The 25166-nt window shown below is 40.8% G+C and overlaps 1 protein-coding gene across 4 annotated transcripts in view; it reads right to left on the reverse strand.

The window, feature by feature from the left end:
• The window catches only part of EPC1 (enhancer of polycomb homolog 1), a 111757-nt gene that overhangs the window by 17150 nt on the left and 69441 nt on the right, over positions 1-25166 (reverse strand). For all 4 annotated transcript variants that reach the window (XM_070429064.1, XM_070429054.1, XM_070429045.1 and 1 more), the window contains exons 2-5: positions 19349-19508; positions 4600-4745; positions 3960-4166; positions 3026-3174 (exon numbers count right to left, since the gene is read on the reverse strand). In XM_070429064.1, the coding sequence (XP_070285165.1) occupies positions 3026-3174; positions 3960-4166; positions 4600-4745; positions 19349-19448 (602 nt within the window). In that variant the 5' untranslated portion in view covers positions 19449-19508. The remainder of the gene's footprint in view (positions 1-3025; positions 3175-3959; positions 4167-4599; positions 4746-19348; positions 19509-25166) is intronic.

Below are 25166 nucleotides of genomic sequence, written 5' to 3' on the forward strand. Positions count from 1 at the left end.
CACAAAGGTTCAAATTTTAACTTAGTAGTTTTGGTGAAAGATTTGGTAGAAGTGTTTGAGAAACCAAGATGGTGGCATAGGTAAACACCGGAAATTGCTGCCTCCCACAACAAATTTAAAAATACAACTAAAAGACAAAACAGACATCATCCAGAACCACAGGAAGGCTGGCTGAGTGGAAATTCTACAACTAGAAGGAAAGAGAAAAGCACACTGAGACTCAGAGGAGGTGCGGAAGTGCAGAGGTAAGGAGGCGCACGCGGCAAGGGCTGGCAACTGAGGACACGGCTGTCTTTTTGAATGGGGAGGGAGTCACAAGCCCCCGACTGCTCTGAACTCCAGTTCCGGGTGAGTCTCTGGGGACCCAGACTCATACGGGGAGAAACTGGACTGTCTGGCAGCGGGCAGAACTCAGAACTCGAGGGCGGCTTTCTCTCAAAGGTGCTTGCAGCGCTACACTGAGACGAGGGCCACTTAGGGCAGGGCTGAAAATCAGCCATAGCTGCTTGCTCCGCCCTGTTGATTCTCTGAGACCCCGCCCCACCCAAGCCTTTGCATATGAATGCCCTGGCCCTTTGCAATCTGAAAACTACCTAACAAACTGCAGCTGGGCCAGACAGACCCAGAACTTGCAAGAGAAGGCCCAAAGCCCCACAGCAGCTTGCATTGCTTCACAGCTGGGCCTCATTTGGGCACCTCCAAACCCCAAACAAGAAAGGGGAATCGGCAGATCTCCTCATAGCTCCTGCTGGGTAGCCTCAGGCAGAGGCTAAATTAGCACCTCCTTAGATCCAAGAGCCAGTGTACCCAGTGGTCAGAGTGGGACCATTCCAATTACAACTCCTCAGATCCATAAGGGACACACTCAGGGGGCAGACTCAGTGAGCACCAAAGCCCCACTGAAGCAAGTCTAGCCTCATAAGGGTGCCTTCAGCACTGAAGTTCTCTCACTGCAGACACAGCTGACTCACAGCCAATTGGCCTGGAGGTCAATTCTTCCTAGTGATACCTACAACAATCAAGGCTTACCTACAACAAGACTGTGCACAAAGCCCACAAAGGGGTGCACCAAGAGTGTCCACCTCAGGTAATTGGGGAGGCTGAGCCACTGGGCCCTATAGGACACCTAGCACACAAAGCCACTCTATCAACATAGGGAAGCAGCCAAAATGTGGAGACAAAGAAACAGGTCACAAATGACAGAAATGGAGGAAAGCAAACTACCGGATATAGAGTTCAAAACCACACTTTTAAGGTTTTTCAAGAACTTTCTAGAAACCACCGATAAATTTAGTAAGACCCTCAAAAAGACCGGTGAGACCACCGATAAATGTAGTGAGACCCTCAAGAAATCTAGTGAGACTCTCGAGGTTATGAAAAAGGACCAACTAGAAATTAAGCATACACTGACTGAAATAAAGGATATTATGCAGATTTCCAACAGCAGACTAGAGGATCGCAAGAATCAAGTCAAGTCAAAGATTTGAAATACGAAGAAGCAAAAAACACCCAACCAGAAAAGAAAAATGAAAAAAGAATCCAAAAATACAAAGATAGTATAAGGAGCCTCTGGGACAGCTTCAAGCGTACCAACATCCAAATTATAGGGGTGCCAGAAGAAGAGAGAGAGCAAGATATTGAAAACCTATTTGAAGAAATAATGACAGAAAACTTCCCCTACCTGGTGAAAGAAATAGACTTACAAGTCCAGGAAGCGCAGAGAACCCCAAACAAAAGGAATCCAAAGAGGACCACACCAAGACACATCATAATTAAAATGCCAAGAGCAAAAGATAAAGAGAGAATCTTAACAGCAGCAAGAGAAAACCAGTCAGTTACCTACAAGGGAGTACCAATATGACTGTCAGCTGACTTCTCAACAGAAACTTTGCAGGCCAGAAGGGAGTGGCAAGAAATATTCAAAGTAATGAATGCCAAGAACCTACAACCAAGATTACTTTATCCAGCAAAGCTATCATTCAGAATTGAAGGTCAGATAAAGAGCTTCACAGATAAGAAAAAGCTAAAGGAGTTCATCACCACCAAACCAGTATTATATGAAATGCTGAAAGGTATCCTTTAAGAGGAAGAAGAAGAAAAAGGTAAAGATACAAACTATGAACAACAAATACACATCTATCAACAAGTGAATCTAAAAATCAAGTGAATAAATAATCTGATGAACAGAATGAACTGGTGATTATAATAGAATCAGGGGCATAGAAAGGGAGTGGACTGACTATTCTTGGGGGTGAAAGGGGTGTGGGGGATGCGGGAAGAGACTGGACAAAAATCGTGCACCTATGGATTAGGACAGTGGGGGGGTGGGGGGTGAGGACAGAGGGTGGGGTGGGAACCAGGTGGAGGGGAGCTATGGGGGAGAAAAAAGAGGAACAACTGTAATAATCTGAACAATAAAGATTTAATTAAAAAAGAAAAAAAAAGATTTGGTAGAGATGTTGAAGTTAATGCCTAAGATTAAGAACTTTCTGCTAATTTAAATTGCCTGTGTTATATACAAAACTAATTTTTCTGAACTGAATCACAAGAAATTCAACAGCGGTTTTCTCTGGGGATTGACACTAGGAAACAGGTGAGTAAGGCTTAAAGTTTTCACTGTGTATCTTGCTGAATGGTTATTTGAGTGTTAGGATTAAGGCCTTTTCCTTTCTTCTTTATGTTTTTTTAAATCAGTACATTCTAGTAAATAACATAAAAGTTTAAAATGACAAATACTCTCTCTTATAGCCATGCACCCACTCACATAAGGACAAAAAAAAATTTCAAAATGGAAATACCTGGCACATTTTAATTTTACTGAATACAATAACTTTTAAAGAAAATAAAGAAAGGAATATATGTAAAATTATACAAAGGATATTATAGCACACATTTAAATAGTCTCTAGTTATTATTAAAAGAAGATATCTCTGGACTAACAGATAATTGCTTAGGAAGTAAATTAACTCAGTATACAAAATGCTTATAGTACCATACTTCCTACTGCTATTAAAATATACTTTACCTCTTTTCCATAATTTCCAGTGTTAAGTGCAATAGCTCCCTTTTACTCTTTTCTCTTCTTTTTATCATCTCTAGAATAGTAACAGCCCGACTTAGATCTCGACGCAGCTTAAGCATTTTTTCGTAAGAGGCTTCATCGTTTTTGCGATTCTGCAAATATAAAGGTCCTTATTTAATGTCAATAAGCACTTCTAGCTAGTGGCATTCTGAACATAGCTACTGATCCTATATAATAAAGAGGTAATATGCAAATTGACCACCACGCCCTTACACAAGATGGCCGTCCCCATGTGGACACAAGATGGCCGCCACAAGATGGCCAGCAGGGGAGGGCAGTTGGGGGAGACCAGGCCAGCAGGGGAGGGCAGTTGGGGGGGACCAGGCCAGCAGGGGAGGGCAGTTGGGGGCGACCAGGCCTGCAGGGGAGGGCAGTTGGGGGCGACCAGGCCTGCAGGGGAGGGCAGTTGGGGGCAATTGGGCTGGGAGGGGAGCAGTTAGGCATTGATCAGGCTGGCAGGGGAATGGTTAGGGGCAATCAGGCAGGCAGGCAGGCGAGCAGTTGGGAGCCAGCAGTCCCAGATTGGAGAGGGTGCAGGCTGGGCTGAGGGACCACTCCCCTACCCCCAGTGCCAGGTCTCTAGTATATATATTTATTTGAAGGGTAAAGAGAGATTTTTAAAACATTGAAAGGGGGAATGGATCTCCAGGAAATCAAGTTTGTATATGATTTTAAACGGATGAAGATTAAAATATACCAACAGCTCCATAATGAGTCTTAAAGCCAAGTTATTTTAAATTAGTATTTTTCATTATATTGTATATAAAGTCTATTTAAACACAAATTAAAACACAACTTCCAGATACTGAGACATTCATAACTATAAATAGTTTTTCTTACATCAAAAACACGTAAAAAATTTCTCAAATTCACTTACTTTTCGAGTCTGCATTTTTTCAGTTCGTCTTCTAAAAGCCACATAAGGATCATTTGTGCTAGAACCATCTCGCTTTTCTTGTTTTACTGATGGGATAAGAGATGGCCCTCGACAGTTTTTTCTCTTTTTAATCCAGTATTCATAAACTTCTTTAATTAATTCATCATCTTCTTTTAGCAGTAATTTGGCTTCCTGCAGACTGACTGGCTAAATGTAAAATTATTATGTCATTTTCATATAATATACATATATAAGGTTCAAAGGTAATTTCAAATTTAAATGACAACAATAAAAATAACAACAGTATTTACAATAGCAAACACAGAGTACCTTACATGCTAGTCATTGAGGTAGACGTTTTATACACATTATTTTATTTAATTTTCACAACAATCCCATGATATTTATCATATCTACTTTACAGATGAGAAAATTGAGGCACAGAGGCACAGAGAAATATAAACATACTGCTCAAAACTATACAGGTTATAGTAGGCAGAGATAGGATATGACTTCATGCTTACTAACTCCAGAGCCTGCTCACTTAGCTCTCCCCAACATTATACTATTGCCATATCAATGTAGATATTATATAAATACACACACACACACACTTATTATATATTTAAGGAAGTTGTACCTGCTGACCACTCCCTTTTTCTAGACGGTCAATCATCTCCTCAAACTGCAATGGGCAGATGTCCATTATCTTTTTCAGTTTATTCACGAATACTTCATCTTCAGAATCCAAATCATAGTCAGGCTGTTCAGCATCCAAACTAAAAGCTGACAGAAGAAGCCATAAGCAATCATTTACTGTGTGCCTTCACTTGACAAACCCTCTCATAGTCGTCTAGACAAAAACAAGACCTATTCTTTCTAAAGAAATAAGATTTTCTTCAAATTTTGTTTGCAGACACTCAATCTAAACTTATAGATATATTTCCTACACTTAAAGTTTAAGAAATGAAATTATATTTACTGTTAATATACATTATAAAAGACAATAGATGTTACTCCACCCTCAAAAGCAAATAAACTAGGAACCCATTATTAAAAACATAGATTATTAAATGTATTGGTTAGACTATATGAAAAGTTTTGTAGCTCATAAAACTTGACAAAATGTCAGCGATTTCATATGGTTTGACATAACATAAAAGATATCTTTATATAAGTTTGTTTCTAGAATATTTAAGTCTTAATTTATATATTATTTAACTTCTTTACCAAAAGTTTAGGGTGTGGTATTTTAAGCTGAAGTGTGAGAAGACACTGCCAACAAGTAATAGTTATCACACAGTGAGTGAATTCCTGGTTAAGGAGGTTTGTTCCCTCATGAGACTGACTCACTGTCATGGTGATAGAAATGTGAGGTGTTTCTTGTATTTGTCAAGATTTGAAAAAAGAGGCAAGCACCACGGCTCTGTATTATCAAATGTCATTTAACTACTTATCAAAATGAGGCAAGGTTGACCATAATAAAACTAAAATATTAAGTAGCTTGACATTGTAATTTCTCACAGCTTTTCCTTGCCCAATTCCTCTTACTAAATTCCCATCACTTTAGAATCCAAATCCTTACAATTACATATATAAGGCCCTTCTTGATCTACTCTGTCCAGTCTCATCCGTACTTTATGACTTAGCAATATAAAAATTCATATTTCATACAGCAAGTTATTTCATGTCTTCAGGCTTTTACATTAACTATTTGCGTGTTCACCTAGCAAATGACTATTTATTCGTTTTAAAACTCAACCTGACATCAACTCCTGTCAAGTATAGCACAGGGAATATAGTCAATAATACAAACTGGGGCAAGAGTAGGTTTACAGTTCTGAGTACCTGAAACAGTTTACTTTTGTATTATTAATTATTGTATGTTTACCCATAAAACTGTAAACCTACCTTTGCCACCCCCTGTACTTATTATCTACCTATGTATGGTATTGTGTATTGTGGGATTGCTGTGTAATTTGTGTAAATGTCTAACCACTATACTGTACACCTGAAACTAATATAAAATAAATATTGAATGTCAACTATAATAAAATAAAAATCAAATATACTATTTTGTTTCATTTTCTATTTTGACCTATAACACACTTCTATGGCATTCCCAATTTCCTAATTAAAGTAAATAAATATTAAGACTCCTTTATAATCCTTATTGTTGAGATTATTACAGATGTCCCTCTTTTTTCCCCCCTGTAGCTCCTCTCCACCTGGTTCACACCCCACCCCAGACCCTTGCCACCCTATTGTCTGTGTCCATAGGTACTGCATACATACATATAAGATCTTTGCTAATCTCTTCCCACACCCCCGCACACACCCTCTTCCCTCTGAGAATCGTCAGTCTGTTCCATTTCCATGCCCGATTCTATTCCAACCACCAGTCTATTCTGTTTATCAGATTTATTCATTTGATTTTTAGATTCAATTGTTGATAGATAATGTATTTGTTGTCACTTTGTTATTCATATTTTTTATCTTTACCTTTTTCTTCTTCATCCTCTTCTTCCTCTTCTTAAAGAATACCCTTCAGCATTTCATAAGACTGGTTTGGTGGTGATGAACTCCTTTAGATTCTTCTTGTCTGTGAAGCTCTTTATCTGACCTTCAATTCTAAATGATAATTTGCTGGGTAGAGTATTCTTGGTTGTAGGTTCTTGCTATTCATCACTTGGAATATTTCTTGCTACTCCCTTCAGGCCTGCATAGTTTCTGTTGAGAAATCAGCTGACAGTCGTATGGGTACTCCCTTGTAGGTAACTAACTGTTTTTCTCTTGCTGCTTTTAAGATTCTCTCTTTGTCTTTTGCCTTTGGCATTTTAATTATGATGTGTCTTGGTGTGGTCCTCTTTGGATTCCTTTTTTTTGGGGTTCTCTGCACTTCCTGGACTTGTAAGTCTATTTCTTTCACCAGGTAGGGGAAGTTTCCTGTCATTATTTCTTCAAATAGGTTTTCAATATCTTGCTCTCTCTCTTCTTCTGGAACCCCATAATTCAGATATTGGTAGGCTTGAAGTTGTCCCAGAGGCTCCTTATACTATCTTCGTATTTTTGGATCCTTTTTTCTTTTCTGGTTGGGTGTTTTTTGCTTCTTCGTATTCCAAATCTTTGACTTGATTCTTGGGATCCTCTAGTCTGCTGTTGGATCTCTGTATATTATTTTTTATTTCAGTTAGTGTATGTTTAATTTCTGACTGGTCCTTTTCCATTTTTTGGCATTCTTATTAAGATCCTTGAAAGTCTCACTAAGTTCCTTGGAGGTTTCTAGAAGATTGAGTAGTCTTATAACCATGGTTTTGAACTCTATATCCAGTAGTTTGTTTTCCTCCATTTCTTTCATTTGTGACATGTTTCTCTGTCTCCACATTTTGGCTGCTTCCCTGTGTTTGTTTCTATGTACTGGGTAGCTGCTAAGTCTCCTTGAGTTGATAAGAGTGGCCTTGTTTAGTAGGTGTCCTATAGTGGTCAGGGGCTCAGCCTCCCCAATTACCTGAAGTGGACACTCTGGGCTTTGTGTACAGTTTTGTTATAGTTGAGCCTTGATTGCTGTTAGTGTTACTGGGAGGAATTGACCTCCAGGCCAATTGGCAATGGAGACCAGCTGCAACTACAGTAGAGAATTGCTGTGCAGGAGACACCCTTATGGAGCAGGATTTGCTTCAGTGGGGCTTTGGTGCTCACTGTGTCTGGCCCTTGAGTATGTCAATTATGGATGTGAAGAGTTGTAATCTGGTATGGTCTCACACTGACCACTAGGTACACTGGCTCTTGGTTCTCCAGGGAGGTGCAAAGTTGCCACTGCCTGGGGCCGCCCAGCAGGAGCTACAGAGAAATCTGCAGATTCCTCTTCTTTGTATGGGGTTTGGAAGTGCCCAGATGAGGCCCAACTGTGAAACAAGACAGGCTGGTGCTGCTGTGGCCTTGGGCCTTTTATTGATAGATTTGGGGCTCCCTGAACCAGCTGCAGCTAGACAGTTTTAGCCTGAGAAAGGAAAGACCATTCACATGCAAAAGCCGCTGAGCACAGCTTGGGTGGGGTTGTAAACTGGGAGGGGCGGGGTCTCAGGGTATCACCTGGGCATAGCAAACAGCAATGGCTGCCAGTCAGCCCTGCACCAGGGAGGTCCCAGCACAGGAACAATGACTGCTGTGAGCACCTCCGTCTGGAAGAAAGCTGCCCCAAGTTCCTGCACAGATGCCAGACAGTCTAGTTGCACCCCATATGTGTCTGGGTCCCCTAGAGTCTCGCCTGGCACTGGATCTCAGAGGAAGTATGAGTTTGTAAATTCAGTTCATGGTGCTGGCCTTTTAAAAGGAGCAGCTGGGTCTCCAGCAGCCTGTGTGTCACTCCGCTCAATCTGCACTGGTTTTACAGTCCGTAGTTCTTACTACCCATAGGTACTTCTTTCCCCAGCTCTGGAACCCTGGGCTGGGAGTCTGGTGTGGGGCTGGGACCCCTTGCTGCTCCAGGTGGTCTCCACAGAGGCAATATCCCTCCTAATTAAAAAAGCAGCACACTCGGGTGCCAGACCAGCCCGTTCCGCATCTCCGCACCTCCTACCAGTCTCAGTGTGCTTTGTTCTTTACTTCTCTAGTAGTAGTACTTCCATTCAGCCAGCTTTCCAGTGGTTCTGGATGATAGTTGTTCTGTATTTCAGTTGTAATTTTGATGTAGTTGTGGGAGGCAGCAAGTACAGGCGTTTACCTATGCCAACATCTTGGTTCTCTTTGCACTCTTAATTCCTCTAATGATTTTTCTTGATCTTATTCTATCTGTTACTGCTATGGAAACAGAGCTTTTAGAGATCTCAAAGTGGATTAAAACTTTGACTGCTGGATTAAAAACACTTGTTTTTCTTGTCCCTAACCAAGATAATCCATATTTGTGTTGTTCCATGTGTGACTAATTGGATTTCAATGAACTAAATTAAAAACTCAGTACCTCAGTCACATTAGCCACATTTCAAGCCACAATAGCAACATGTGCCTAGTGATGTACCAGATGGCAAAGATTATAGAACATTTCCATCATCATTAAAAGTTCTATTGAAGAGTGGTGATCTAAATAATCCAGAAAACCAAACTGATAGGGACCATCTAGCAATGTTCTGCCTTCGTAAGGGCATATTTTTAGGGTCTCATTTAGACATTACTTCTGCATCCTCCAGTATAAAATTTATTTTTACTTAGATCAAATCACATTTACAAAGCTTAATTTATCATAAAAACTAAACAAGCTCACCTAATACCAACTTACTTTTGCATTATCAAAATATATCTGACATACTTCTGGCATACAATACATCATCAATGACAAGTCATGTCCAACATATCAGGGAACAGAATTAAGACTGGAAAGGAAAATTTCTATCCTAGGGATCTCAGTTTGTTTCCCACTAAAATTAACAGTATTTGAGAGTTAAATTGCTATTGCCTCTGCAAGAAGCTATTCTTTTAGTTGGTACAAATATATCTAAGATCTTAAAATATAAAGAGCCAATTCTTGTTCAGGTATAAAATATTTAAGCCCTAGAGAAAAGCTAACATGAAAAAATTCACTTTAGGATTTTATTTGACTAAAATAAATTCTCAGGCAATGATTAAAGTATAATTTAGCTCCAGCCAAGACTGCAATTCTAACAGCTCAACCAAAGCTAATAAAGATGTAATATATTTATCATGGTCCCAGAAATAGGACTGTCTTCTAATTTTCTGGGCCATGTTATTGACTGTGTTCAAAGTAGGAAATAGGGTATAAAGAGAATAAGGGCAATAGGTTGTCTTTTCTAATTAAGTTCTGCCAATTAAAATAGAGACCTAGATAGCCAGCCAATCATTATTAAATAATGGGAGCCATACTGTAGAAGCTGACTCCTTTAAAAATATTGGATAGGGACAAGCACAGATATGTATATGGTTAAACAAAATAAAGGGTGTCCCAAAATTCACGCAAGAAGTAATTTTTATAGAAAACACAGGTTTATAATTAAAAATTGTCAATTTTTTATTGATTCATAAAGTATACAGTATAGGGTTATGTATGGAATAGCATATCAGGTAAATGGCATCCACTGCTTTGCTGGCACATACGCACTCTTTTGTTGAAATTTTCCATGACTGAAATGCGCTGGCTGCTCAGGCAGTAACAGTTAATGGTGCTCACTACTGCAACATGATAATCCAGTTTTTTGTGCCTAAATTGCAAGATATGGATGTGGATGACATGTGGTTTCAAGACGGTGCCACATGCCATACAGCCTGAGAAACAGTTCAATTACTGCATGAGTCATTTCCTGGTCGTGTAATTTCCCGTTTTGGTGACCAGAATTGGCAGCCCAGATCATGCGATTTAACGCTGTTGGACTTTTTTCTTTGGGGTTTTTTGAAGTCTAAGGTTTATGCCAACAAGCCCACGACCACCCACACCTTGAAGGAGGAAAATGAGCGCTGTATCAATGAAATTCAGTCACATTTATGCAAAACGGTCATGGAAGATTTCAACAAAAGAGTGCGTCTGTGCCAGCAAAGCGGTGGAGGTCATTTACCCAATATGCTATTCTATACATAACCCTATACTGTATACTTTATGAATCAATAAAAAATTTACAATTTTTAATTATAAACCTGTGTTTTCTATCAAAATTACTTCTTGCGTGAATTTTGGGACACCCTTTATAATGTACAGAGAAAAAATGCTATAGAGAATGAAGTTAGCAAAAGGAAATCTCTCCCCCCACCGTATATGCATATGTTTATATATAAATTGATTATTTTAAATAGAGTGGCACAAACCATGGTACCTGCCCTCAGACTTAAGAGTTCAGTGATAGAGATGAAACATATATGAATGTCTATGTAACAAATGCCATATTGTGGATCAGACTAAGTGTGTATGGGTGAGTATGTCTATAACTCCAAATAGTATTTTTAAAACATAAAAAGAAAATAGTGAAATGAAATGGCACAAAATGTGGATTAGGAACAGAATATAATCCCTGAATAAAAGGAAGGCACACTATTCAAGGTTTCAACTCAAATACTAACTCTCAATGATTAGTTAATATCTACTTGCAAAACTCCTTGAAGTAAGTCTGAGCAACAGAAAAGATTTTCATAATAGTGATATTTACTATGGGATGGTAGGTATTTGACATATTTGCCTTATACTGAAGAAAAGAAAATTATCACAGGCTAGCCAGACCAGGAAATTCTTTCAACTTCTTTATAGTGTTTCTAAGAGAGAAAACTTGGAGTCGCTTCCAAATGTATCTGGGGGACAATAAGTGGAGAATCCCACAGTTGAAAGTTCTCAAATCCCAGATATGAAATCCTTTATAGATAAAGCTCTGTGGTTCATGCCATAGAGTTTATCTGCCAGAAAGTAGTACCAGAATAATAATGGGGGAAGAATGTATGTTGTAGTGGGAAGTGGAGGCAGGCAAAGGGAAGGAGAAAATATGTAATTTTTCAGAATGAGGGTATAAAGACAGGACACAATTATTCTGAGAGGCAATCCTATATAATAAAAGCCTAATATGCTAAGTGTCTGGTCGTCTGGTTATCCTTTCAACCAATTAAAGTGTAATATGCAAATGATATGCTAAGGCTGCTCAACCGCTTGCTATGACATGCACTGACCAACAGGGGGGCAGTCACTCAATGTAGGAGCTGCCCCCAGCCTGCAGGCCCCAGGCTAGCCAAAGCAGGTGCCAGCGGGGGCCCCCTGATTGCCCCGCTGGCTACCCCACAGATCGGCCCTGATCACCGGCTGGGCCTAGGGACCGTACCCGTGCATGAATTTCGTGCACCAGGCCTCTAGTAAAAATATAAGCTCCACACCAGCAGTTCTCAACCTGTGGGTCACGACCCCTTTGGGGGTCAAACGACCCTTTCACAGGGGTCGCCTAAGATCATCGGAAAACACATATATAATTACATATTGTTTCTGTGATTAATCAGTATGCTTTAATTATGTTTAATGTATAACAATGAAAATACATCCTGCATATCAGATATTTACATTATGATTCATAACAATAGCAAAATTACAGTTATGAAGTAGCAACGAAAACAATTTTATGGTTGGGGGTCACCACAACATGAGGAACTGTATTAAAGGGTCGCGGCATTAGGAAGGTTGAGAACCACTGCTCTACACGAATCTATTTTTAAAAGTATTTTTATTTATAAGTAAGTTTAGACTTATAAAAGCTGCAAAATAAAAATAGTATAAGAACACCTACAAATCTTTACCCAAATTCAGTTAATGTTGAAATTTTACTCCGTGTTTTATCATTTACATGTGCATGCTCTCTCTCTCTCTCTCTCTACACACATACACACACACACACACACACACACACACACTATTTTTTGAGCCATCAAAGAGTAATATACATGGTTCTTTACTGCCAAATACTTAAGAGTATATTTAACAGTACAGTCATCAACTTCATAAATTTACACTCATACAATTTAAAGTCCTGCCTATATTCCAATTTGTCATCTATCTAATAATTTATAATATTTTCTCCCTGCAGCACAGAACCAGTCTAGGATTAGGTATTAGCTTCATTGTTGTCTCTTTAGCCAATTTAAATCTGAACAATTCCACAGCCTTTCTTTGTCTGTTTAAAATTTTAATTTTCAATTATAGTTGACATTCATGATTATTTTAGTTTTAGGCATATAGCATAGTAATTAGACAATTATATAAATTACAGTGACCACCCACAATAAATCTAGTACCCACCTGGCACCATACATAGTTATCACAATATTACTGACTATACTCCCTCTGTTCTACTTTACACTCCATGCTTTGTCTTTTAAGACATTGATATTTTTTGAAGAAAAAATATCCTCTTCCCAGGATATTATTTTATTATTATTTATTATCATCACATTTCTCACCTTGTCTGATTTTCCCCCTCACTGTGATAAGATTATGTACTATTGGCTGGCATATTGCATACTCAATTTTTAATATTCCTCAGGCTACATCTAAAGGCACACAATGTTCATCTAAAGGCACACAATTAGTTGTTCGTGAGTGATGATAATTTTGATCACATTCAAGAAACTGCCTGATTACTCCACTGTATTTTTTCCATCCTTGTAACTAATAAGCAGTTTGAGAACTTAATACCATGCAAATATCCTGCGCCTCAAAATTTCCTCTTATACTGAGCACATATTGATGATTTTTATGTGATCCAATCTTGATCATGTTAATTGTGAAAATAATTTCCCAACTCCAGCACTCTCTTCGTATGTACCATTCAGCTCTTGGCATTCCACAATAAAAGCATGAGAGGTACTCTTATCCACCACTCATCTATTTGTCATCATGTTGGCCTCATGAATTCGTAGTGTTTCAATTATAATTTACTGCTGTACTTAAAATTTTCCACTTAAATTGTCCCAGAATTAGTGGAAACTCCTGTGTACTTAATTTCTGGCATGAAAAGATGTTCCAGGTTCATCTTGTGCCTACCCTGTCCCAGTCACTGAAATCAGCCACTTCACCATAGATTCTTGGTTCCATTTAGTAGGGAAGAGATTAAAGATTAGATGCTAGGTGTGATCATTGCTACTGAATATTTTTTGCTTCTAGCTCTTCTAGTGGAACTAGAAATGCATATGTCTATATCTACACACACACACACACACACACACACACACACACGACCTTTCATTTGTTTTATAAATCTTTATTGTTCAGATTATTACAGATGTTCCTCTTTTTTCTCCCCATAGCTCCCCTCCACCCAGTTCCCACCCCACTCCAGGCCTCCTCCACACACTGAACTCAACCATAGGTGTAAGCTCTTTGTGCCATCTCTTCCCACAACCCCCACAGCCTCTTTCCCCCGAGAATTGTACGTCTGCTCCCCTTCCATGCCCCTGATTCTATTGCATTCACCAGTCTCTTCTGTTCATCAGGTTTTTTATTCATTTTGGTTTTTAGGTTCACTTGTTGACAGATATGTATTTGTTGTCACTTTGTTAGTCATAACTTTTTATCTTTATCTTTTTCTTCTTCTTCCTGTTCTTAGAGAATACCTGTCAGCATTTCAAATAATACCGGTTTGGTGGTGATGAACTCCTTTAGATTCTTCTTGTCTGTGAAGCTCTTTATCTGACGTTCAATTCTAAATGATAGCTTTGCTGGGTAATCTTGGTTGTAGGTTCTTGCTATTCATCACTTTGTATACTTCTTGCCACTCCCTTCAGGCCTGCAAAGTTTCTGTTGAGAAATCAGCTGACAGTAGTATGGGTACTCCCTTGTAGGTAACTGTTTTTCTCTTGCTGCTTTTAAGATTCTCTGTCTTTAACTGTTGGCATTTTAATTATGATGTGTCTTGGTGTGGTCTCTTTGGATTCCTCTTGTTTGGGGTTTTCTACACTTCCTGGACTTGTAAATCTTTTTTTTTCACCAGGTAGGGGAAGTTTTCAGTCATTATTTCTTCAATTAGGTTTTCAACATCTTGCTCTCTCTCTTCTTCTGGAACCCCATAATTCAGATGTTGGTAGGCTTGAAGTTGTCCCAGAGGCTCCTTACACTATCTTCATATTTTTGGATTCTTTTTTCTTTTTTCTTTTCTGGTTGGGTGTTTTTTGCTTCTTCGTATACCAAATCTTTGACTTGATTCTTGGGATCCTCTAGTCTGCTGTTGGATCTTTGTATATTGTTTATTTCACTCAGTGTATGTTTAATTTCTAAACTGGTCCTTTTCCATTTTTTGGGCATTCTTATTAAGATCCTTGAAAGTCTCACTAAGTTCCTCGGAGGTTTCTAGAAGATTCTTGAGTAGCCTTATAACCGTGGTTTTGAACTCTATATCCAGTAGTTTGTTTTCCTCCATTTCTTTCATTTGTGACATGTTTCTCTGTCTCCACATTTTGGCTGCTTCCCTGTGTTTGTTTCTATGTACTGGGTAGCTGCTAAGTCTCCTTGAGTTGGTAGAGTGGCTTTGTGTGGTAGGTGTCCTATAGGGCCCAGTGGCTCAGCCTCCCTAGTCACCTGAGGTGGATGCTCTTGGTGCACCCCTTTGTGGGCTGTTTGCACAGTCTTGTTGTAGTTAACCCTTGATTGCTGTTGGTATCACTGGGAGGAATTGACCTCCAGGCCAATTGGCTGTGATGACCAGCTGTGTCTACAATGGAAGACCTGTTGTGCAGGACACACCCTTATGGGGCACGACTTGCTTCAGTGGGGCTTTGGTGCTCACTGAGTCTGTCCCTTGAGTGTGTCACTTATGGATGTGAAGAGTTGTAATCCGGAATGGTCTCACTCTGACCACTGGGTACACTGGCTCTTGGATCTCCAAGGAGGTGCAAGGTCAGCCTCTGTCTGGGGTCGCCCAGCAGGAGCTACAGAGAGATTTGCAGACTCCTCCTTTTTGTATGGGGTTTGGAAGTGCCCAGATGAGGCCCAGCAGTGACACAAGGCAGGCTGCTGCTGCCGGGCCTTCTTTTGGAAGCTCTGGGGTTCTCTTACCCAGCTGCAGTTTGACAGGTTTTAAGTGAAGAAAGGACAGGACATTCATATGCAAAGGCCGATGCGCACAGCTTGGGTGGGGTTTTAAATTGGGTGGGGCAGGGTCTCTGGGAATCACCTGGGCGGAGCAAACAGTAATGGCTTGCTAGTCAGCCCTGCACTGGAGAGATCCCCATTTCTCCGCATCCCGTACCCCCCATACAGGAACAATGATCGCTGCAAGCACTTCTGTGATAAAGCTGCCCTTGTGTTCCTGTCCTGATGCCAGACAGTCCAGTTTCTCCCCATATGTGTCTGGGTCCCCCAGAGACTTGTCCGGAACTGGATTTCAGAGCAAGCGGGAGCTTGTATCTTCCTCCCGATTAAAAGAGCAGCACATTCAGGTGCCAGCATTTTCTACACCTCTGCACCTCTTACCAGTCTTAATGTGCTTTCTTCATCTCTCTAGTTGTGGAACTTCCACTTAGCCAGCTTTCCTGTGGTTCTGGGTGGTCGATATTCTGCCGTTTAGTTGTAATTTTGATGTGGTTGTGAGAGGCAGCAAGTATAGGTGTTTACTTATGCCACCATCTTGGTTCTCCTCTATCAAGACCTTTTAGAAAATGTTTCCTTTGAGGATTAACAGCAGAGCTTTGAAACCCAAGTGCATGGGAAAGGGAGAGAGAGAATTGTTTCTGTCTTCAGGTCAGAACTGTTTTGTCCTTTCTTCCAGTATAAATAGGAAAGGAGAAGTCCTAACTGTGTAATCTAGAAGTTTTACAGGTCACCAATCAAAAGAGAAACATTTTAATAATCCTTGGATCAAGGAATATTGAGGAGTAGTCAGTGAATTAGATTAGAAGGTAACTACAGGATGAAACTAAAGAAGGGATAATGATTTTTATATGGTTTTTTTGCTTTAAGCTCTGACAAAATATAAGAGAGTAAATTAAGATCTCTTTCCTAAGCCAATTGAAGACAAGAATAGATTTGAGATTTTCCAAAGTCAGCAAAGTCAATTTCTTTTTAAATATAGCTCCTTTTGACTTTCTAACCAGAATTTAATTCATTCAGTACCAGCAAAATGTTTTGTGGATTTTAGTCATCAATAAGCAGTCTATTTGTAAAACATGCAAATTTTTTTTGATAATGTAAATTGATTAATGTAATTTTATCTTACTCAATCCTGTTTTAACCTAAAAGCATGCATTTGTAAGATAATATAGTCTGTGGCTGTGGAATACAATGTGGCTCTAGTAAATATATATAGAAGATCAGATTTATAACTTACAGATAGAGGTGATTTTCCAGAGAACTAACTTTTAGGTTCTAATATTGAACAAATTTGTTTAAAATGTCCGTGTCTGTGCCTTATGAGTAATTAATTACGTGAGTGGGCAAGAAAATACATGACACTTATTTGGTTCATTTCAAAGTAACCTTTAAATGAAATTATTATTTTTTTCTAAAGGAAATCAATATGGTTAGGTGCAAATTAGAGTTAAAGATGAAAAAATATCACAAGTTAAAAATATCAAATGCCCCTTTGTACCATGTGAGGACATAACAATAAGTCTGTGGTCTGAAAGAGAGACCTCACCTGCCATGCTGGCACCCCGGATCTTGGACTTGCAGCCTCTAGAAATATCTCTGAGGGAATAGCTAGGGCCTGAAATGTTATGGGTCAAGATTTTGTGAAACAAAAGGCACTCTGGACTCAAAAATGGATTTAGGAATTTAAAGTCACTCTGGCTATGATAGTTTCAGGTGTTCAACATAATGAAGTAGACATGAGCCAGCTCTTTTCCTCCCTGGCTGCTCGAAGATGGGCTGCCATCGTGAACGACATAACTACCCAGACCAGGAAGTTCCTGACCAACAAACTATTTCAGCGGAAACACATGGTCATTGATGTCCTTTGCCAAGGGAAGGCAATAGTACTTAACACAAAAGTTTGAAAAAAACTAGCCAAAATCTACAAGACCACAACAGATGCCATCTTTATATTTGGATTCAGAATCCATTTTGGTAGTGAGTGTAAGACAACTGGCTTTGGCATAATTTGATTCCCTGGATTATACAAAGAAAAATGAACCCAAACATAGACTTACAAGACATGGCCTGTTTGAAAAGAAGACCTCAAGAAAACATCAAAAGGAACATAAGAACAGAATGAAGAAAGTCAGGGGGACTGCAAAGGTCAATGCAGGTGCTGTAAAAAGGAGTAAAGATTCTTCAGTGACTTTATCTGTGGTGATTGTACAGATTTTTCATGAGAGGATTAACAAACTTAAAATCAAATCAACTGCCAGTATAGTACTGATAAGAACCAATATGGCCACTATGTTTACTTTTGGTTTTTATATTTAAGAAATAATAAAATAAATGTTTAAAACTCAGGACAAAAACTAGATCATGTGGAGAAAAAGTTAAATGAGTTACAAAAGTAGTTAATGAGATAAAAACTAGTTAAAAATAGTTTCTCTGTGTCCTTAGAAATAATAATAAAAACAAAATAGATTTATATTGTCCTGAATAAAGTTTAGAAAGTCCCCTGGAAAAACCTCTTGATTATAAAGGTCAGCAAGACAACAATGAAAGCTGTTGCAATTTTACCTTAGTACCGATCAACTATGTTTTAAGTTGTCAACTACTTGGGGATTAAGAGAACGAAATATACAGTACATTTTCCTTTAAATCTACAAGCTCTCAGCTATTTAGCATCATCTGTGATAGCTCTTGAAAAATCATTTCTAGCTCAGTCAGTGTGGCTCAGTGGTTGAGTGTTGATCCATGAACCACGAGGTCACAGTTCGATTTCCAGTCAGGGCACATGCCCGGATTACGGTCTCAATTCCCAGTAAGAGGTGTTCAGGAGGCAGCTGATCAATGATTCTCTCTCATCATTGATGTTTCTATCCCTCTCCCTTCCTCTCTCTGAAATCAATAAAATCATTAAAAAAGAAAGATAATTTCTAATGAAGAACCTATCACTACCAAGTAAAACAATTAGAACACTAAATTAAAAAAAATAATAGAAACGCAGATCAAGGACTGGTAAATATGGCCTGCGGGCCAATACTGGGTTGCCATCTTTTTTTTTGGTCAATAAAGTTGTATGGGAACACAACCATGTCCATTTGTTTATGTATTGTCTATTGCTGATTTTGCCTTACGAAATACAGCAGAGTTGAATACATGTAACAAATGACAGAAAAGACTCACAAAGCCTAAAACATTTACTATTTGAACCTTTACAGAAAGTTTGCCAATTCCTGACTGACATTAAGATGTTCTTTAAGACTATTAACATTACAGTTTCTGAACAGTAAGAAAACCATTTCTATATCTGAGGCATATCATTTATACCATTTGTGTAAAGTAGCATAAGATCTCATGTTGAGATGGAACTAAAAATCTAGGATAAAAATGGTTATCATTTTTGTCAGGCAGAAATCTCAAACACAATTTTAAAAGCTGAAAATGGGCTTTAATAATGCTCATTTGATTAATGCTGGTCAATGAAATGGGTACTGAAAATGGCCTTGAACAGATAAAAATCTGTCAAGAGTTACATTGGAAGATAAATATAGAAAATACTAGAGGCCTGGTGCATGAAATTCATGTGCGGATAAGGTCCCAAGGCCTGGCCTGTGATTAGGGCCATCTTTCCCCGGCTGCCTGAGTTGGCCCCACCCCCTGCCGCTGGGTGGTTCCCCATTTGCCATCAGGCAATGGGAGGCTGACAGCCAGGGAATGGGACTGAGAGGTGGTCAGTGAGCCTCATAGTGATTGGTTGAGCAGTCAGTCTGGTCGTTCCGCCATTAGGGTCAACTTGCATATTACCCTTTTATTATATAGGATAATTATTAAGAGAGTAGATACTTACGCTGTATGTGAATGAGCTGCTTTGGCATCTTAAATTCCCCAGGATATATAGACTCATAGTAAGCAATATTACTTTCTGCCTCTGGGACAGGTATAACCATATTATCCCTCTTCTCGCCATACACTTGCTGTGCTGAAATAGCCCGTTGAAGATGGTGTTCCTAAAAAGAGGGGGAAATAGGTAAGTTTATGTATTTTTTTAAAAAGCAAACAGAATGTATAGCATTATAAAGAGACTTTTGTTCATTTGTTTCTAAAATAGAGGGACTTTAGTAGTCTTGAAAGGATGTTGCTAACAATACAGTTAGTAGTACAAGTATTTTAGGTAGAAAGATTTTTTTCGACACATTGTACATTTCTTCAAATTAACACTTGGAGTGCGGGAAACGAGTTAAGTCAGCTCGCATGAATTGCGCGTACTCCGCGGGAGCCGTCTTTAACTCGGTTCATATAGATTTGCGGTGGAGTGCGGGAAACATGTAAACTCGGGCCGATTGTAACTGCGTATTACCAAATATTTGTTTGTAATCCACCCTTTTGGTGGATGGAACAAAACCAAAAGACAGAGCCATCTTATATTTTGGCGGGAAATTCACCCGCACTCCAAGTGTTAAAAAAAAGTATTCCATTGAAATTAACAGTTAAATTATACAAAATTCCAAAAGCTGACTAAAACTGTTATTTCAAGTTTGCATTTTACAGAGGAAATTCAAAACAAAAGGGTTAAAACATTAAACTTGTGTGAACAGAGCAGGCTATGACTAAAAAATATTTTGATTCTAATCGCCTACTCACTTCCATACAAATATGATATTTTCAAAGAAGGATAGTGAATACACTATTTTTACTTGATGAAATGGATACAGATTCAAACCTGGTCTTTTGTCTGGGATAATAACCTTCAAAAAACAAAAAACTAATTTTCAGACCCCTTTTGAACAATACTAAAGTGTAGGGATTGAAAGCACAGGCTCTGGAGTTTTATGTCTCTTGACAAGATACTTCAGTCTTCTAAATCTATTACCTCCAGTAAGTGAGAAATAGAATCTACGTGATAGGCTTGGTTAGAGATTTAAATAAGGCAAGTGTATATAAAATGGTTAATATGATGTGTGTCATAACAGTTGCTCAAAATAAGCTTTGATTTAGTCACCATAAAGGATGATTTTGCCAGTTTGTGATTCTACCAACTGCCATCAAAATACCAAGTTCTCATATAGCCTTATAATCACTGAATTTTGGTAAACATTTTATTAAATTTTAACTGTTTTCTTAAATATATAAAATAAAAGTTCAAGGATGAAAAACATTCCAACAGTATGAAAACAAAAAATCCAGACCTCATAAGTAGCCTCTGTTAAAGATAGAGAGATAGATAGATCCTATCTAATAATAGACAAAGATGGTAATTGACTGTACCTTTGCTATGCCCCCATGGGCTAATCAGCGTGATATGCAAATTAGCTGCCAACAAAGATGACGGCTAATTTGCATACTGCAGGCAGGGTGGGACAGCAAGAGCCGACATCCAGGCCCCGTGTGCCGCCTAAGCCCCGCCCCCAAGCTGGGTCCCCCATGTGCCGCCTAAGCCCTGCCCCAAGCCAGGACCCCCATGTGCTGCCTAAGCCCTGTGCCGCCTAAGCCCTACCCCCAGCTGGAACTCCCGTGTGCGGCCTAAGCCCCGCCCCCAGCCGGGACCCCATGGCAATCTGAGAGCAGGAAAGTGCTGCCCCCGGGTCGCCGTTGCGATCCAGCAATTGGTGAGCTGGAAAGTGAGGCCTGTAGGCAGCACCCAGCAAGGCCTGCTCCTGAGTCACCATGGGGATCCCAGAGCAGGAAAGTGCGGCCTGCAGACAGCCCCCAGGTGGGCCTGCACCTGGGTCGCCATGGCGATCCCAGAGCAGGAAAGTGCGGCTTTAGGCAGCACCCAGGAGGGCCTGCCCCCGGGTCTCCGCGGCAATCCGGATCGAGAGCAGGAAAGCGCGGCCTGCAGGCAGCACCCCACCCTGGCCACAGCTCAAGGGAAAGTACAACACACAGTGGAGGCCAGGAGCCTGAGAGATCAACACAGAGGGGCGCCTGCTCCAAGCCTCCACGGTGTGGCTGGGGGCAGGCCCCCAGCGCGCGCGCACACGCGCGCACACGCACACACACACACACACACAGCGCCTGCTCTGAGCCTCCTACGCAGCTGGGGGCAGGCCCCCAGTGGGGACACACACACAACTGCTTCGAGCCTACCTGGTGTGGCTGGGGGCAGGCTCCAGCAGACACATACACACACACACACACACACACACACACACACACACACACACACACATTGGGACGCCTGCTCCGAGCCTCTGCTGCCAGACTGTGGCCGTCAGTAGGACATCCACTGAGGGCTCCCAGACTGTGAAAGGGGCAGACTGGGCTGAGGGAACCCCACCCCCCAGTGCACGAATTTCGTGCCCCGGGCCTCTAGTATACTAATAAAAGGGTAATATGCTAATTAGACCAGATAGACCAGATGTCTCCTGAACGTCCTTCCGGACAAAGTTGTAGCGGCTGCAAGGGCCGAGGGCAGGTGGCCACGGTGGCCGGCAGCATCAGCAGTGGTGGGGTGCTGGGGGAGGCGCCTTTCCCAGGTGGGCGCAGTCGCCTCCCGCAGAGGGAGGCCAGACTGCGGCTTAGGCCTGCTCCCTGCGGGCCTCCCCTAAAGGCTCCCGGACTGTGAAAGGGGGCAGGCTAGGCTGAGGGGACCCCCCACTTGCCAGTACATGAATTTTCATGCACTGGGCCACTAGTGTGTGTGTCTGTGTGTTTACTTACAGATAGTATTCTATGCAAAATACAGAGCTTTATCCCTTGGTTTACTTGATATATTCTGGAGATCTTTCCATACTAACACTTCTACAGATTTCACAACAGCTGCACTGTATTCCACTATATAGAGATACCATAATTTACTTAACTAGACACTGATAAGAAAAAAAACAAAAGAGTTAAACATTAAACTTGTATGAACAACCTAAATGCCAATCCTTCTCCACGAATGCTGCAAAAACCACTCCTGCACTATTATATACAAGACATTGTTGTGAACTTGTTAAAGTGTATATAGGACAACTTACAAATGGAAGTGCTCAAAGGGTATATGAGGTTACAACAACATATATTCCCATCATTCCTTGTAGTAACTTAACATCCCTTTTGAATTTTAAAATCACATATCTTGCCTTGGCCAGTTAGAATCAGTGGTTAGTTTGCATTTTGAATAGAATGCTCAAATTTAGAATGCTAAATCTATGTTTATATTTGAATTTTTTTTGTATGAGGAGAGAAAGGGAGCTTAAGTATCATATATAAAATCACTTGCCTTAATGATTAAAAATGTTCCTTTATCATAGAATAAAGAGTTTGGTAGTAAAAAAAAAAAAAAGTAGAGAATGCTAGATTCTAAATTTAGATTTTTCTACTTTAAAATTGAGAGATTTTAACATGCTAATGTAAATTGTGATTCTTCATATAGCCATTCCAAACCTATGACCACAGAATCATTTCTTTCAGAAAATATCTATTAATAGTTCATGGAGAACTTTTAACATATATTTTGGGAAATGCTGGTATAGAACAAAAACGAGAGATAAAAGAGCAGGACATCTTGTTCATTAAGTAACTTAAAATGTATTTATGGAGTGCCTGGCACTAGGACAATGGTAAATAAAATAGATACTGTTCTTGACATTGCAGAGTTTACACTATAGTAGGGGATAGAGATACCAATAAAAGAGTCCTTAAAAATAAATTGTAAAGTTGATAAGTGCTATAAAGGAAAAGTACAATGTGTTAAAGGAAATATAAATAGGAAAAGGATTTAAAGGACAGTATCACTTTCACTAGTGCAAAGTGACATTTAAGCTAGGATCTGCAGGAATGGGAGCTAGTTAAAAGATTGTTTTAAGTTCAAGAGAGAAAGCTATGTTGAAAAACAGTGTTCAAAAGATTGTTTTAAGTTCAAGAGAGAAAGCTATGTTGAAAAACACTTAATGAAGAACACTAGCTTGACACCTTAGGTAGGTAGTTTCTTTATATTATAGAATGCTTATACCAATTAGGTTCCGTGGCATTTTACAAATTAAACACCCCAGAATGAAGAACAATTCTAATTTTTCATAAAATAACAGAGGCATAAACTCTCGATTAAGTCTGATCTTAAGGAACAAAGTAAATAAATTAAACAATCTAAAGAAGTTTTTAGCCGTAACCAGTTTGGCTCAGTGGATAGAGCGTCGGCCTGCGGACTAAAAGGTCCCAGGTTCGATTCTGGTCAAGGGCATGTACCTTAGTTGCGGGCACATCCCCAAGTGGGGGGTGTGCAGGAGGCAGCTAATCAATGTTTCCCTCTCATTGATGTTTCTAACTCTCTATCTCTCTCCCTTCCTCTCTGTAAAAAATCAATAAAAATATATTTTAAAAAAAGGATTTTTTAATATTCAAGCTTATATAAAATCGAATCAGATGAACCATCTACACTAATAAAAGAGAAACATGGTAATTAGCGTACAACCGCTACCCTTTTCATTGGCTAATCAGTGAGTATATGCAAATTAACTGACAACCAAGATGGCGGCCGGCAGCCATGCACTGAAGCGAACAGGGAGGCTTGCTTGCTCCAGGACTGGCGGACTCCAACGTTCCCCACCTGCCACTGCCGGCCTCTGACCTGGCAGTTTGAAACATTGTAACAAATATAAAAGCTAAACAAAACCTCAGAAACCAGCTTTCAGCCGCCGGGATCTCAGAGCTGGAGTTATACATTGTTTTGATTATAGAACGCAAAAAAACCAGATACCAGCTTTCAGCAGAGGAAGCCTCAGAGCTAGAGCCAGAGCTAAAGCTGGCCCAGAATAAAAAAAAAAAAAAAGAAAAAAAAAGGAGCGGTTGGGAGCTTCAGTCAACTGCCTGACTGAAAGCAGTCCTCAGCTCCTCACCCAGACTGGCCAGGCACCCCAGTGGGGACCCCCACCCTGAAGGGGGTGTGACCAGCCGCAAACAGCCATCATCCCCTCATCCAGGCTGGCCAGGCACCCCAGTGGGGACCCCCACCCTGATCCAGGGCACCCTTCAGGGCAAACCAGCTGGCCCCCAGGCCTCTATCCTATATAGTAAAAGGGTAATATGCCTCCCAGCACCGGGATCAGTGGAGCCGCGAGGCCTCCTGGCACCGGATCAGCGTTACAGGGGGCAGCGCCCAAACCCCCTGATCGCCCTGCAACTCTGTGTGTGACAGGGTGCGGCGTCCCCCCCCCCCCTCCCCCCAGGCCCTGCTCTGTGTGTGACAGGGTAGAGTCATAACCTCCCCATCGGCCTTGCCCTGAGTGTGACAGTGGTGGCGCCCCAACCCCCTGATCGTCCCTGCTCTGTGGGTGATAGAGGGCAGCGCCCCAACCCCCCCCCCCCCCCCGCACGGGCCCTGCTCTGTGTGTGATGGGATAGAGCCATAACCTCCCCATTGGCCCTGCCCTAAGTGTGACAGTGGCGGCGCTCCAACCCCCTGATCGGCCCTGCTCTGTGGGTGATAGAGGGCGGCGCCCCAACCCCCTGATCCGCCCTGCTCTGTGTGTGACAGGGGGCGGTGCCCTAACTCCCCTATCGGCCCTACTCTGTGAGTGACAGGGGGGAGCTCCTCAACCCCCTGATCGGCCCTGCTCTGTGTGTGACGGGGGGGAGCTCCCCAAACCCCTGATGGGCCCTGCTCTGTGCGTGACAGGGGGCAGCGCCCCAACCCCCTGATTGGCCCTGCTCTGTGTGTGACAGGGTACGGAGCCCCAACT

Source organism: Myotis yumanensis, unplaced genomic scaffold (assembly GCF_028538775.1).
Source record: "Myotis yumanensis isolate MYYU_CA2020_CCGP unplaced genomic scaffold, mMyoYum1.0.hap1 SCAF_1, whole genome shotgun sequence".
Taxonomy (NCBI): Eukaryota; Metazoa; Chordata; class Mammalia; order Chiroptera; family Vespertilionidae; genus Myotis; species Myotis yumanensis.